We start from the raw sequence: 14,699 nt of genomic DNA on the forward strand, positions 1-14,699 counted from the left end.
GTCTAAAGGACTGCAGAATGGGATTCTGACCGAATTGCAGGACTCTGAAATGGAACTGGAGAGGGTATTGGAATGGGGCAGCAACACTAAGGCAGATAAGGAAATGGCACTGGGCCTGCAGCAGAAATGTGCAGGATATTGGGAGCGATTATGTAATCTTAACTATAAAAAATACACAGAAAGACAACATGCTGGAGGCGAGAAACCAGGAAGACTCCTTGCGTGGCTCTAGAAAAACGAGACTCCTAGGCCCCCAATCAGAACAATAGTGAAAGACCATGGCAACATAGTGGATACGCAGGAGGGGGTTAATCATGAATTTGCAGAATATTATAGACGCTTGTACGGGGATGAGACGGGGAGCAACAGGGGGGAAATAGGAGACATACTGGAAGATATTGGACTACCCCAAATTAGTGTAGAGGAGAGGGAGGAGCTAGATGCCCCTATCACCCTAAAGGAGCTAGAAGAAGTGGTGAGGCAGCTGCCCACGTGTAAAACCCCGGGAACCGACGGACTCCCAAGCGAATTTTATAAGACACATAAAGCAGAGATTCTCCCCCCACTGCTGGAAATGCTTAATGAAGCATATGAAGTTGGGAGACTACCGGAATCACTGCGCGAAGCGGTTATTATAACACTCCCCAAGCCCAATAGGCCTGGTAGTGACTGCGGATCCTATAGGCCCCTATCAATGTTGAACCAAGATAGTAAGATTTTAACAGCGGTTCTAGCAAACAGACTAAAGAGGGTCATCAATATATTAATACACCCTGATCAAACAGGATATGTCCCAAACAGGAATATCTCGAACAATTTGAGGCGACTCCATTGAGTGGTCCAACATACCGGAGGAGATACTAGCGAAATGGCGATAGTATCACTGGATGCGATCAAGGCATTTGACTCGGTCAAGTTGCCCTGGTTGAAGGCGGCCCTAGCTAATTACGGTATGGGGCCCAGGATATCTTCACTGAGTGGAACTTCTATATAGTGCGCCATTAGCGAGAGTGAAGACAGGAACTGTGATCTCTGAAAGGTGGCAACTTGGTAGAGGAACCAGACAGGGATGCCCCTGGTCCCCCATGTTGTATATTCTGGCTTTGGAGCCACTGGCGATTTATTTAAGGCAGCAATATGACGCATTAGGCATTGTCGTCGGGGAAACATCACATTTAATTTCACTATACGCAGACGATATGTTATTGTATTTGCGCTACCCAGAGGAGAATCTGCAGTATGTGTTAGAAGTGGTGGAGAGGTTTGCAGAACTTTCAGGTATAGCTGTGAACCCCAGTAAATCCTGTGTGTTCCCGCTGGGCAGATATAGGGGGCTCTTGGTGGAGAATTTGCCGGTACTACAGATACCGTGGGAGGCCACAACCTTTAGATATCTTGGGATAGACATATACCATACAGTAGAAGCCGAACATAGGCATAATACAGAAAGAACGGTTCAGAAACTGGAAAACAGCATGAAGTTCTGGGCGAAACTCCCCTTGGCAATGATGGGGCGAGGGGCGATGCTCAAGATGGTGGCATTACCCAGACTGTTGCATTCGAACATCCCATACTCCATACCCCGGCAATTCTTTCTTAGGTTGGACAGCATATGCAGAGAATTCCTATGGCACGGGATGAGGAACAGGGTAGCCCTGTGGAAACTCCAAAATCTGCATGAGAAAGGGGGCATTAAATTACCGAACTGGGAAGTATATTATGTAGCGAGCCAATTGCAACATGTAGCCAAATGGCTCTCTGCGGAGCCTATCTTAGAGGATATGCTGCATCAATGAGATTGCACCCCATAATTTCTGAGAGAAATGATATGGTTACCCAAGCGGGAGCTGAGAGGTTGTCCGTGGATGCTGGGCCTTGGGTGGGGGATGTGGCAGAGGGCGTGCCGGTTGATGGACAAGCCGGCCCTGTGCTCTTCGCAAATCCCATTGGTTACAATGATGGGAACAGAGAAGCAACTAAGGTTAATGATTAGGAAGTATTGGGAACCGGTAGGAATAGCAACGTTGGGGGATGTGTGGCAAGAAGGGAAAATATTGGAATTTGAGGAGCTGGTGGAACAAATGGGGTTGAGTGCTGGGCAATATATTACGTATCATGGGATGGTACAACGAATCAAAGATACCTGGTCCGAGGTGGAACTAGCAGAGGAACCGGACACCGCACTAGATACTATATATGATATAGCGGAAGGGGGGCATAAAACGTCTAGAGTATATGAGATGATGATGACTCAAGTGGGCAAGGAAGTGGTGCAACTTAGACTGGACTGGGAGGAAGAAGTAGGGGACCTGATGAGTGACGGGATGTGGGAAAGGGCTCAAGGGTGTCATAAAAAAGTATCGAGAAATGCTAGTCTGCAACAGATACAGTTGTATATAACTCACATAGCATACCTGACGCCACTAAAGATAGCCAAATTTAAGAACGCCGGAAGCCAAGTGTGTCCCATATGTAATGAAGAAAATGCAGGAATGGTACATATGTTCTGGGCATGCCCACTGATAGCGAAATATGTGAGAGACATAACACAGAAAATGGAAGACAAGGGAATCTGTATGAAGGTGGATACTGTGTGGGCTTGTTTGTTGGGAGGGTTCCCCAGATCGCGGAAGCTTAAACATGTAAGCAAATTGAAAGATCTGGCGTATGTTCTGGCGAAGAGAAGGATTGCGATGGGATGGAAAGCGTGTCACAAGCCCAAAGTGGAGACGTGGTGGAGGGACTTGCAGAAGTGGGTGGAGGCAGAAACAGTGGCATGGCAGGAAGCGTGTAGAGGGGACATAGAGGGCGAAGCTGGAGCCCTAGCGGGTTGGAGACAACTAATAGCAGAACTATTTGGGCCTTCGTATGATGGACCAAGCGAAGATGACTCAATAAGCGTGGCGGAAGAGGATTCCCCACCACAGGAGGTGGAGACTAACAATGGGAGAAAGTAGGCACGGGAGGGGGGAGGGAAGGGAAATACAGTGGGCGAAAATGTAACAATGTATGTGTATTTATGAGCAAGTTATGTACCCACTGTAAGTTGAGTTTGGTTTATTTGTTGTTTGAATAAAATTATTTAAAAAAAAAAAAACTGTGCATGGCCCAACTACTGCAGGAGTTCAGGCTAGGTTAGGAAAGGGGGCGATAGAGCGCCCCACTCCCCAACCCCGCAGCACCTCCGGGGCTCCGGAATGTACTCCAGATACTTTCTGGTGTGGAAAAAGTCAGGAGGGTGACGGCCAATGCTAGACTTTAAGTTCCTCAACAAGTATTTGAAGTCCCAAGTTCAGGATGGTCACGTTGCAGCACATGCTCAACCAATTGGAGGAAGGAAATTTCCTAGCGACCTTGGACCTGGAGAACACCTACTTTCATTTCCCCATCCACCCAAAATATCAAAGGTTCCTGCAGTTTGTGGTCCAGGGATGGTACTATCAGTTCAAGGCCCTGCCTTTCGGCCTGAAATCAGTGCTGAGGCTGTTCACAAAGTGTTTGGCTCCAGTGGCAGTGCATCTACGCCTCATGGACATCCAGGTCTACCCTTATCTGGACGACTGGCTCATCATCTCTCACGCTGACAATCGAGCACACCACAGAGACAATTCGCTTTCTAACGGAGCTCGGATTCTCCATCAACTATCCGAAGTCCGGTGTGGTGCCATTGTAGAAAGCTCTGCTCCTGGGCGCCCGTCTCAGCACGGTTGCATGCCTGGCAACCCCCTTGGAGGTGTTGGTGGCAGCCATCCTGGGGAATGTACAGCGCCTGTCGGTGCAATTCGCAACAGTGCCAGCCATAAAGTCGCTGTTGGACATGATGTCCTACTGCATCACCTCGTACCATTTTGTAGGCTCCAGATGAGACCTCTTCATGAGTTCCTGGATGCACAGTGGCTGCAAGTCACAAGCACTGGGATGGACAAGATCAACCTTAATCATGTGTTTCCGCAAGGTCTAAGATGATGAGTGTTAGGAAAGATTTCTCTTTACTGCACCTTTCCTTCCATCTTTATGGAACTCCCCAACTTTTGCTTTTATTTTTTAATCTGACGTGTACTTTTCACAGTGCAGTGAAGCCTTCAGTTTCACTGAACTGGCCTTTGCTCATATGTTATGGGGAAACTGATATGTTATTCAGGCTGTCAGTACTGGGAAACCTTGTTTCCTTTAGTCGTGTTACTATGTTACTGCTTTTGGTTACTTTTGTATCACTTGTGATAACTTTTTATCATTGTACAATGCAGCTTACACTGCAGTACAATGGGGTGCATTTTCTTTTGCCCTAGACTAACAGAGGATTTTTGGTTACTCTAGGTATGCTAAAAGGATAGGCTGGTGGCAGCAGTGACTTTTTTCCCACTTTTTGGGAATTTTCATTTTAGCCTTACCAGGTTTACCGCGTTTGGCTACTAACTGTGGCTACTGGTCAAACATGGCCGTGTCACGAGATTTTACATAGATTCTTTTGCCATCTTGTTCTTTAGAGGCCAGGAAAATCCTTATAAGGACTTCCAGTGCCCGGGAAAGCAGGAGCTTTTGGCAGACTACTGGAGGGCTGTGTGTGTTTGCTGGCAGGTTGTGTGCTGGGTCTGTTTGACCCCAATCCTGTTAAGAAAGGAAGAAGGCAATGAATATGGCAAGGGAAATGTGCACGGAATCGCACAGTGAACAACTTTGAATCTAACAACGTGCATACAATACCCAAGACTCTTGTATACTAAAACCCAGGAGTGCAAATAGAGTGAAACAATAATACCAATATATGAAAAGGGATGTGGGGTAAGCACTTAGAACCTCCTTATGACTGAAAGGAAAGTCGGAAAACTCCTTACCCACTATGCTATTACAGATACTGACAGCGCTAAGCCCACGTAGAGGGCAAGCAAGGACAGGATCTGTGAGCTGACACTCTGGATGATACTGAATAAGGAACTTAGAAACAGTACTCACAAGGACCGGAAAGACCACTTGAATGTCAGTAAACCCACAAACCCAGTTGATCAAACAGGGACCCAGAAGGCTATAACAGCAATGGGTGGAGGATAACTAAATACATAAGACCCAAGTCAAGGGGCAAGTAGGAATTGTGATTATAGAACAGTGAGGAAAACAAAAGGCATTCACACAGGGACTTGTTACAACAGCACCCCACACCTAATAATCAATGGGAAATAAATGCAGAAGTGCAATGGAAAACATGGAATGGATCCCAATAGAAAGTAAGGATCAGGAGCAGGGAAAATGATATCACAAAAGGAAACCTTTCCCACCCATCCAAGGAGAAAAGGCAGGAAGCTAAATCTATAAAGGGAAAGACTAATGCATCAAGTTTTTCAGTAGCAAAGGACAGCATCAAAGAAACAGAGCACACAGGCAAATTGGGCAGCATCAACGGGTAAAGCACAGAGAAAGGCTGCCTGCAGACAGAGGAAGACAGAAAGGGAAATCCAGAAAGCAGAAATCAATTAAGCACATAAATCCGAAATCCAGGGCAGAGGAACAAGAAACAGGAACTAGGAACTAGGCACAAAAGCTAGGAACAAGGGACCAGTCACAACAGGAACACTGCAACAATGACCAGCGCTGGACTGAAGTAAACTGAGGCTTTTAAAGCTCCTTAACGAGCACACCCCTCAGGTGTGCCGCCTGCTGCACCTGCAGCCACAGGTGTTGCCTATCCTCCACCCAACCTTGTCCTGCAAGGGAGGAGGTGAGGCAGTGAGCCAGGCATTCTGGGAAGCATAGTCATTAGATTAACGTAGCATGCTGGCTGCCAAAAACCTGGAATGGATCCGGAAGGGAAGTAACTTGGAAAATAAGGTTTTAGCGCTCCCAATTCATCACAGCACTGTAGCATAAGGTTCGGAGGAAATGTCCAGTAGGGAAAAAAACCCAAAACATGCCCCCAAGTGACGGGAACGGGAGCGAAGGGAGCGAGCCGTGACAAATCCACAAACTGGTTTCAGTGTGTCTGAGTGGTATGCATGAATGATCTCGCCAGTGGACCTGATTGAACCACTGCTGGGGGTGGGGATGGGGGTTGGGGGGTGGGGGTGTGGGTGGATGGGTTTTAGTCCTGCTATTGGCTAGTGAGGGCAGCAGCTCTTACCTGGCTTTTAGGAAAAGAAGAGGACCCCTGCACCCATTCTTCAGAGATCCTGCAGAAACCAAAAGAGGCCAAGTATCCTGTCCAGCTGTGAGACCCGTTAAGAAACCCGAGACCCGACTGCAGGAGGCCTGGCAACCAACTTCTGCTGCTGTCCTGGAGGAGCCCTGTCTTGCTTGTGATCTTTAGTAGTCCTGCGAAGGAGCTACGACCCTTGGAGTGGAGGGACCATCAATTCCCGACGTCTGCTCGGTGCCCTGCCAGAGGAAGCCTTCGGAAGTATCCTGGAACCGTCCTGTGGCTGACCAGCTTGGTTTGTGGGCAGTCGTGCAGCCGGCGTCACCGTACAAAGTTCTGTCCTGAAACTTGAGATCATCATCTGGCCCTACGAGACTTCCTACTGCAGAATTCGGCGTCCTAGCATCACGGGGACCCGAGATAGGAGGGAAAGTCCGACCGCGACTGCTGAGTCCTTTTGCGTCACCCTGCTGCGGTGACCACCGTCCGAAAGAGCTTACCTGACCCGAGTCCAGTCTTGAGAGTGGTGCTACATCAAGGTTTTCTGCATTCTTTGATCGAGAGTCCTTGCAACAGTAAAAGACACCAACCAGAGATAAGCTTGAACCTGCAACCCCTGTGAATCGAGGACTGCGACTTTCAGCTGGAAAAGCAACGTTGGACACGTTCTTTGTTCTGCCAAGTCTGGGGAAGAATCGGAATACAGGGGGTAAGTTACAGAGTTTCTAACCTACCCCTATTCTCCCATTATAAGTGTAGGGGCTTATAATAAAGCTTATTTATAACAATATTGGCTTTGCCATGCTTGCTTGCGCAAGACATCTCTGACTGTTGGGGCTACTTTTGGGCATTAGTCTAAGCTGAACCCTAACCCCAAGAACCCTTCACTGGACCCCAGAGACCCTACCTGCATTTTTTCCTGCATCCTAACTTCTGTGGAACTGTAACCTGAATTGTTGGGCAAAAGGCCCCCGGCAATTTAGGGCTGGACAATTTTAGTTAAGGATCATCTCTGTGGACCATACGTGCATAATACTTGTCTAACCTTTCCTTTGCAGGAATTTCTGATGTGTATTATGTCCTATAACAAAGTGAATGTATGTATGTATTTAGTTTGATAGTGTTGTGTGATAAGTGTGCCTGTGGTAGTAATTTTTCTATAGTGTTTTGCCCATGAATAAATAACTGTATTTGTATACATCCTGCCTAGGTGTAATCTGTGATTCCCATTGTGTGACCTCATTGTGTACCCCTTACAAGCTCACCACCTCTGAAGAACTTAGCCTAGACCGCCTGTCACTGCTACCTAAACTGGTTTGGCTACAGCTTCCCAGAGTTGTTCCTGTCACAATATAGTTTGGCCTTATATACATCTGTCCACCAGGCCAGAGTATAGAAAACCAGTCCTAATAATGAGGAGTGCACCCACATCTCATGCCAGGGTCTCATTTTCAGATCTCACCGTACCAGACCACGGTCACCACAGATGCCTCCCCAGAAGAGTGGAGGGCCCACACTGGGCATTCACACGCTAGAGGCCTCTGGCTCCCAGAGGAGGGTATCGGGTAATAATGTGCCCATACATAATGTTGCCGGGAAAAGCCATTGGCGACACTATATATGGTGACATTATATATGGTGACATTATGTATGGGGACGGGTTGCAGGGATGTCCCCTGCTCCCGTTGTTTAAAAAAAATATTTAAATAAATCAGGGGTTGCAGGCGTGTCCCCTGCATGTTCAATGTAATGTCTCCGCAAAAAAACAGCAACTTTTTGTCAGGGGACATTACATGAAACCCAGAGGAGAAGGACCTTGACATCAACTTCCTGGAACTCTGGGCAGTCTTCTGGGCCCTCAAATCATTTCTACCTCAACTGCGAGGGAGGGTGGTGCGACTCTTCACAGACTACACCACCAGCATGTTCTACTAGATGTCGGTCTATGCATAGCATGTGAATCTAAGCAGATACAAGCATCAGAAACACGATTACGGTGAGTAATGTATCATATATATACTGGGTGGATGACTGTTCCGGTGCAGGGCATGTCAAGTTGTCAGGCGGAGCCACGCCGCGCCCCTTGGCGGCAGCAAATGTTTCAGGATAGCAGCTGGTGCTGCTAAACAAATATCCTAGATGAGTAATCCGTGGGAGGAACCTCCATCAGAAAGAACATTACCCATGGTAAGAAATTTGTTCTTATACCTGTACAATTTGTTTCTTCCTGGGACCTTAACTTAGTTGTTAAATTTTTGATGGAGTAACATTCAAGCTAATTCATTCATATCCTCTTAGGATTCTAATATTGAAAACAATCTTTCTTGTGGAAATAATATTAGTAACAAGAATGAGTGAGTTGCAGGCTCTTGGAAGCTTCTTTACATCACCTTTTCCAGAAAACCTGAATCTCTGGGTAGGACCTTTTTATTTTTTGCCAAAGGTTTCAGAATTCCATCTATCACAGAAAATACAAATGTGTGTTCATCCTCCTATTTCACCTTCTAACCCATCAAAGGAGGGAGATAGATTTTACAGAATTGATCCAAAGAGAACCATAAGCTTCTATGTAGTGAGGGCAGACAGTTCAGGGGTGACTACCAGCTTTTGATAGGCTACAAAGCGATGAAACTTGGTAAGGCAGTTATGAAACAGACATTGTTTACTGGGTCGTGCTCTGCATTGCGGAGTACTACTATTTAGTGAAGATGCCGGAAGGCTTTAGGGCCCACTCAACTGCAGGCTAGCTGCTAATTTTCCCCTCCAGTGGGGGGGGGGGGGTGCCAGTCTTGGACATTTGCCAGACTGTGACTTTGTCTTAGTCAACCTTACATTCCTTTTCCAGGTATTATTGTGTGGACTACCTTTCTGGTCAGTATACATGATTTGGCAAATCAGTTCAGTAAAATGTTCTAGTGTAACAAGCTTCTCTCCTGTTTGCTCTCCCCACCTCCTTAATAAGAAGTATGGCTGTGGGAGTCTACCCAAGATGAAGAACCTGTGGCAGGGCACAATCCATTAGAAAAACAAATACTTACCTCTGGTAATGTTCTTTTTGCCACTGTCATCTGCTCACTGTCGGCTTAATAGGAAATTTGCTTACCATGTAATTTTAGCAGGGAACGGTTCTACTTGCACTTGGCGGGAGACTGGTGTAGGCAGGCACGGTAAACACTTTTCTGGCTGCTTAGTTCCACCTGTTCCCTCATCTCACCCCATTTACCATGGGGTCCCCAAGGCTCAGGCCTTGATCGCCTTCTTTTTTCCTTTTATGCTATTCCTCCATCTGATCTCATTTCCTCTTTCAGTCGATCTTGTCACTTCGACGCTGATGACACCAAAATATTCTTTTTTTGTCTCCTCTTTTTCTTCCTCTCTTCACTCCACTGTTTCCAGTTGTGTTTTGGCAATCTAAAATGTATCTGATCTATATCCCTTCCAGCGTCAGCTGTTCGAAAACCTTTCGACAGGGGGCGTAGTGCAGCACAACATAGACTGTCGACTCCATCTGGACTCGGCCGCACCACTCCTCAACTCTGGCAGTGAAGTCAGAGGTATATGTATTGTCATTACGCCCCAATACCTCAGTTCCTTTTTTCCACACACTAAGCATGCTGTTTTCGGAACTGTTCTCTTAAGAGAAAGTTATTTTTTCACTCAGATATGTCGGGCTCTAAAGCCTTGGATTTCAAGTGCTGTCAGGACTGCGGCTCAAACATGCCCATCACAGACCCACATGGCATCTGCGTATGGTGTCTCGGTAAGAAACACATTGAGCAGTGTGGTTCCTGTCAGCAAATGAATACAAAGGCCATCAGGGAATGGTCAGCAAAATTGGCACTCGGTAGGCCTCTGTCGAAATCACTGGTGCAATTGAGCAATTGAGCAAACTATCGCCGGCCGTGACATAGAAGGCCCCATGCCTGAGAAGGACAGACACCGGAAGAAGGTGAAAAAATACTTGCATTCTTCAAGCAGGTCAAATCGTTCCTCATCCTCCCACAAGAAAACAGACAACGCCGGCCTAGACATGACTCTGGTTCATCGGAGGACTGGAGTAAGCCCTTTACCATTGAGTGGGAGGCATTTAAGGGTCAAATGCTGCAACGCTTCCAAAAAACGATGGCAGGTACGGTTCCGGCCTCAAAGCCATTTTAGACCTTTGCACTGCAGGGGTGGAGGGAGGGGACTCCCGTTCACAACAACTGGGGATATACAGAGATGGATTGAGTCACAAAGGTTTCCACCATGCCATGCTCCATAAGGATAGGGACAAGAAAAACTACTCGTAGTTCCTTCAGTCCCAGTGTGAGTTGCCATAACTATTGTGGATGACCTGGATTGCCCCAGATTGCAGAGCTATCCAAAAATAACTATAATAATAACACTACTTAAACAAAAGCAGAAAGACTCTTCTTTCGACTTTGGGGTGGTAACATGGGACTTCTTATCCAGGCCCTGTGCTGGAATTGGAAGCAATTCCTGTCTAGAAGATGTTGCTGACTGTAACCTTACTTTTGAAGACCTCTTGCCCAGCTGACTTGGAGACTTTCATGCAGTCACAGCAGTATGTTCAGTCAGTGTCCTGCTTTGGAGGCTACTACTGTTCCTCCACTGCACTGTGCTGAGCTGCCTAGTACCAATCACTTTTTGTTGTCATGAATGGTCTGTGGGATGTCAACTTGATGCTGTTGCTGGTGCCACAAGAGGCTGGTGCTGAAGCAGAGACTTTTCGTTCAGATCTCCTGGTTCCTAGGTTGGTATTGTTATTTGCACCCAAGTGGGTGTTATTACTGATGACTCAAACATCTACCTCCTTTAGGAGACAGCAAGGTTTGGCTTACTTTAAGCTTATTTTTGATGCTCGTAAATAGGAGCTTGCCTATTCCTGCAGTGTGCCGCTTGTGGTCCTGGAAACATTAATGTTCCCATATCCTTTTTGCTCCTAAGGCCCCCACAATGTAACAGTGACTTATGATGCTGACCATGAGCTAGAGAATTTGACCTTGTGCCTTCAGGAAGCCATGCGAGTGAATAATTCCCCTACATTTTAGGCATGAACTTGCCTGGCTTTGCATGGGAACTAAGGATATGACTGCCTAAGCAATTTTCCATAACCCGTCGTTGGTGATGAGTGCATTAGGGCTGGAACAAGCAGGGAGGGCTTTTTCATGGGCATTAGTGGGTGTTGGATTTGTACTGCTGACACTTGAACATAGATAAATCTTAGCTTGTATAATATCAATTTTTATTGACGCTGCCTTTTCATACAGATACCTCCTCGCCCTCCTACTTGACCCTCTTCTTATTGGAATACCATGAATACTAAAAACATGTTTTTGGGTCTATTCTGCTGATCTTTCTAGCCTGTTGTGGATTTGTACCTGTTCCACCAAGTTGTGGTTCTAAACTTTCCAGACCAAGTCTGCACCTAAAACAATTCCAAAGATCAGGATTGTTGGAGTAAGACCATACCCATCAGATAGACATTTTTGAAAGCAAGTCGCTTGTTCTGTCTAAATTAAGGTTGTCTTAACTGTGCTTAATTTGCAATCTTTTGTGTTGCCTGTGGTTCTCTGAACATCAGTCTTCTTTTTCCAGATGCTCTCTTCACGTATTGGAATAAGGCTTCCACATCAGAACTCATGGACTTTTTCACCATCTCTGAGTAAGTTGATCCACATTTATATATCATGTGTAATTGTATTGATCAACAAAGGGACTCCTGAGCCTCACTATCCCAATTTGTGGTGTTGGAATTGTATTGATCAGCCATAGCTGCAAAGTGTGGCTACCCTTGCAGCCCCTAGCTGCACCACATGTTCCATCCCGCACCATTTTGTGTTGGCCCTAATCCATTGTGGTGAGGGAAAACATTTATATAGTGTTCACATCACACCAGTATCAATAAATGTACATGTGCGTTTATTTTGAGTACAAGAAATAGTCAATATACCATTCATGCCTATTTCATCAAACCAAGTTTGTTAGCTCCTGGTATTGGTGATCTGCACCAATTTGGTTTCTATGGCATACTCTACCAATGTTACTGTATATTATTTCTTCTCTCTATGCTCTAGGTTGCCAGGATCAGTACATACTACAGTGAGCGATCTAATCCTAAAACTGGCACATTGGAAGATCTGTCAGTTTAATCAATGCTTAATGAAATTGCGGGACCAAAAAAGTGGGTCCAAGGCATTTGCCTTTGGCATTTCTTGATAGCGCTTGCTATGTACTTCAGTAACCCGTGAGCTAAAAGTTGGGAAAAATAAATGTGAGTCTTTCTGTGCAGGGCAACGCTTTCTGTACTTTACCAATATGTACAGGAAAAGCCTACACTAATATTGACAAGGCACATCATTAATAAATTAAAATGCTTACATGACAGAACATATCAACTGGTTGTGTGTCCTTCGTGGCATCCCCACATAAGCACTTCCATTGGGGTCTAAGGGTTTTCGTTTTCCAAGAACGTTTTGTTATACCTCTATTTGACATAGTTATATGTACTTTCTTTTGAATGCCAGAGGAGGATTATATAAAAAAAACTTTTATTTAAACCTGTGTATCTAAAAGACCAATCCAGTCCGATTAGTTTTAGCTATTGGGTGGCGTTAAAAACAAAAACAATTTAATTGGAGTACAGCTAGGAGGGAGAATGGGATATTGAAAGGGACACACAGCTTGTAGGTGTTGTTTATTTACCCACCCATTGTCTGCCCATGACCATGCTAATCCATATAGCCATTCCCACCCACATCAAGCCTCTCCCTGCCCAAAACACATCCTCATTCAATCTTTTTGAACTAACCTTATCAAGCAGTAACATCAAACTTTGTAATCAAAGTACTCACCAGTGTTATTTCAGAGCAATCTTCTCTTGTGAGAGTTAATGGCTTAATTGGAGTGGTAAATTTACTAATGCTGTAATAAAAAAGACTTTACCAAGTGTACCTTCAGCCCCTTGCAAGCAGTATACTTGTCCTTCACCAAAGTACTCTTAAAAGCAACCATTAGAAAAACGAAACATTTTGCTTTTGTATAGCTATTTGATGGGCGTCTGCAGGGCACTGTTATTTGCCCAGGTACTTGCACATGGTGCATCATTAATGTCCATTTTCGTACCTGTGCCTGGCAAAAGTCTGTCATGCCTACACAAAAGCCAGATGTTTGCCTCGCCAGTGCTGGTTTTTTAAAGCGTAGGTTTGGTGTATTGGATAGGTCTGTTAATGAATTGTAATTATGAATTTTTTGCGACTACAGAAAATTGCTTTGTAATGGATTGTGTCCTCCCACGGATTCCTCATGGTAAACTTATTCTTCCTGCAGCAGCAGTGCTTGGAACCTACTCTTACGTCCCGTCCCCTTTCCTCCATAATGCATGGGCGTCCCTTCCAAGGGACGGGAGATGGAACCTTTTTCACCAGAAAAAAACGTCTTCCCCTTTAAATTTAGAGGCGTGCAGGGGTGCGGCCCTGCGAGCACGTGCTGCCCTGAGTCAACCCTCAGGCACCACCACCCCCAGTTTTCTGCGTAGACTGGAACGGGTCGAATTCACCAGTGCTCCTGGGTTTGGCTTCGCCCATGTAATTCCACGCACGGATACTTCTGTCTTTTTTGTCTTTTTATCATGCAGGTACTCAGTCCTCAGGCGTCACGCTGCTCCACGGCGCATGTCGACTTCCACAGGGTTCAGCTGGTATCCCTCTTGCGACAGGCTCTTCCCAACTTCAGACCCCCACGTCCTCTGCCTACGTTGCCTTGACACAGACCACGGTTGGCATGCTTGTACCTCTTTCGTCAAGGTCTCTGAAGAACAGACTAGCCAGGTGGAGGGAGCTCTTCCAGCGATCGCCTTCAGAAGACCTGAAAGACTTCATCTACCATCGATCCAGGCCCAAGGTAGGGCCTACTTCTCCAACTCAACCTGCAAGTGAGACTCCTTCCCAAGGACTCGTCTGTGTGGGAGGGACCGATCAGGTTCTCTTACAAGCACGTGCACCGAAGCTACCACCCTACAGGTCGAAGGATAAGTGGATCCTCCCGGTGACAGTGTTGAGGGACCGGAAGTTTCTTTTACCGGGGGGCCACACCCTACTACCGGCAATATGTCCAAAGGGGGGCCTAAACGGAGCTCTACCGGCCTCTCGGCCGAGGGTGTAACGCCTACAAGGCCTCGGCCTGAGGAGCAGGGTAGGCCTCATGATCCACACTCAAGAGTCCTGGACGAGGCTGAGCCCAGTGAGCAGTGCAACACGACGCAGACATGTGGAAGGCAGCTTGACAAGAGGGCCGCTGCGCCACACATTCGCACACGTCCGACGCCACACCAGGAAAGGGAGCAGGTCGAGGAACAAGTGTCAAGGTGGGACTTGTGTCAACCAGGTACGTGGCCTACAGCCTATTCTTCATTTGCGATGGGCAGGTTCCCGTTGCGTCCTAATGGGCAGGTTATTCGCGGCTCCGCAACCTCCCGCTACCCCTTCAATATCACCTACCACCCCTCCAGCCTGTGAGAACAGGTTCTTTGAAAGGTTCCTCGGGCTCATGAAATTTCCTCAGATGGGGG

The 14,699-nt window shown here is 46.5% G+C and overlaps 1 protein-coding gene across 9 annotated transcripts in view; it reads left to right on the forward strand.

Moving 5' to 3' along the window:
* DOCK9 (dedicator of cytokinesis 9) overlaps positions 1 to 14,699 on the forward strand; it is a 2,709,375-nt gene that overhangs the window by 1,913,759 nt on the left and 780,917 nt on the right. For all 9 annotated transcript variants that reach the window (XM_069639825.1, XM_069639823.1, XM_069639827.1 and 6 more), the window contains one exon: positions 11,729 to 11,795. In XM_069639825.1, coding sequence (XP_069495926.1) covers positions 11,729 to 11,795 — 67 coding nt within the window. The remainder of the gene's footprint in view (positions 1 to 11,728; positions 11,796 to 14,699) is intronic.

This window comes from Ambystoma mexicanum, chromosome 7q (genome assembly GCF_040938575.1).
Source record: "Ambystoma mexicanum isolate Mex_15411 chromosome 7q, UKY_AmexF1_1, whole genome shotgun sequence".
In the NCBI taxonomy this organism is placed as follows: domain Eukaryota; kingdom Metazoa; phylum Chordata; class Amphibia; order Caudata; family Ambystomatidae; genus Ambystoma; species Ambystoma mexicanum.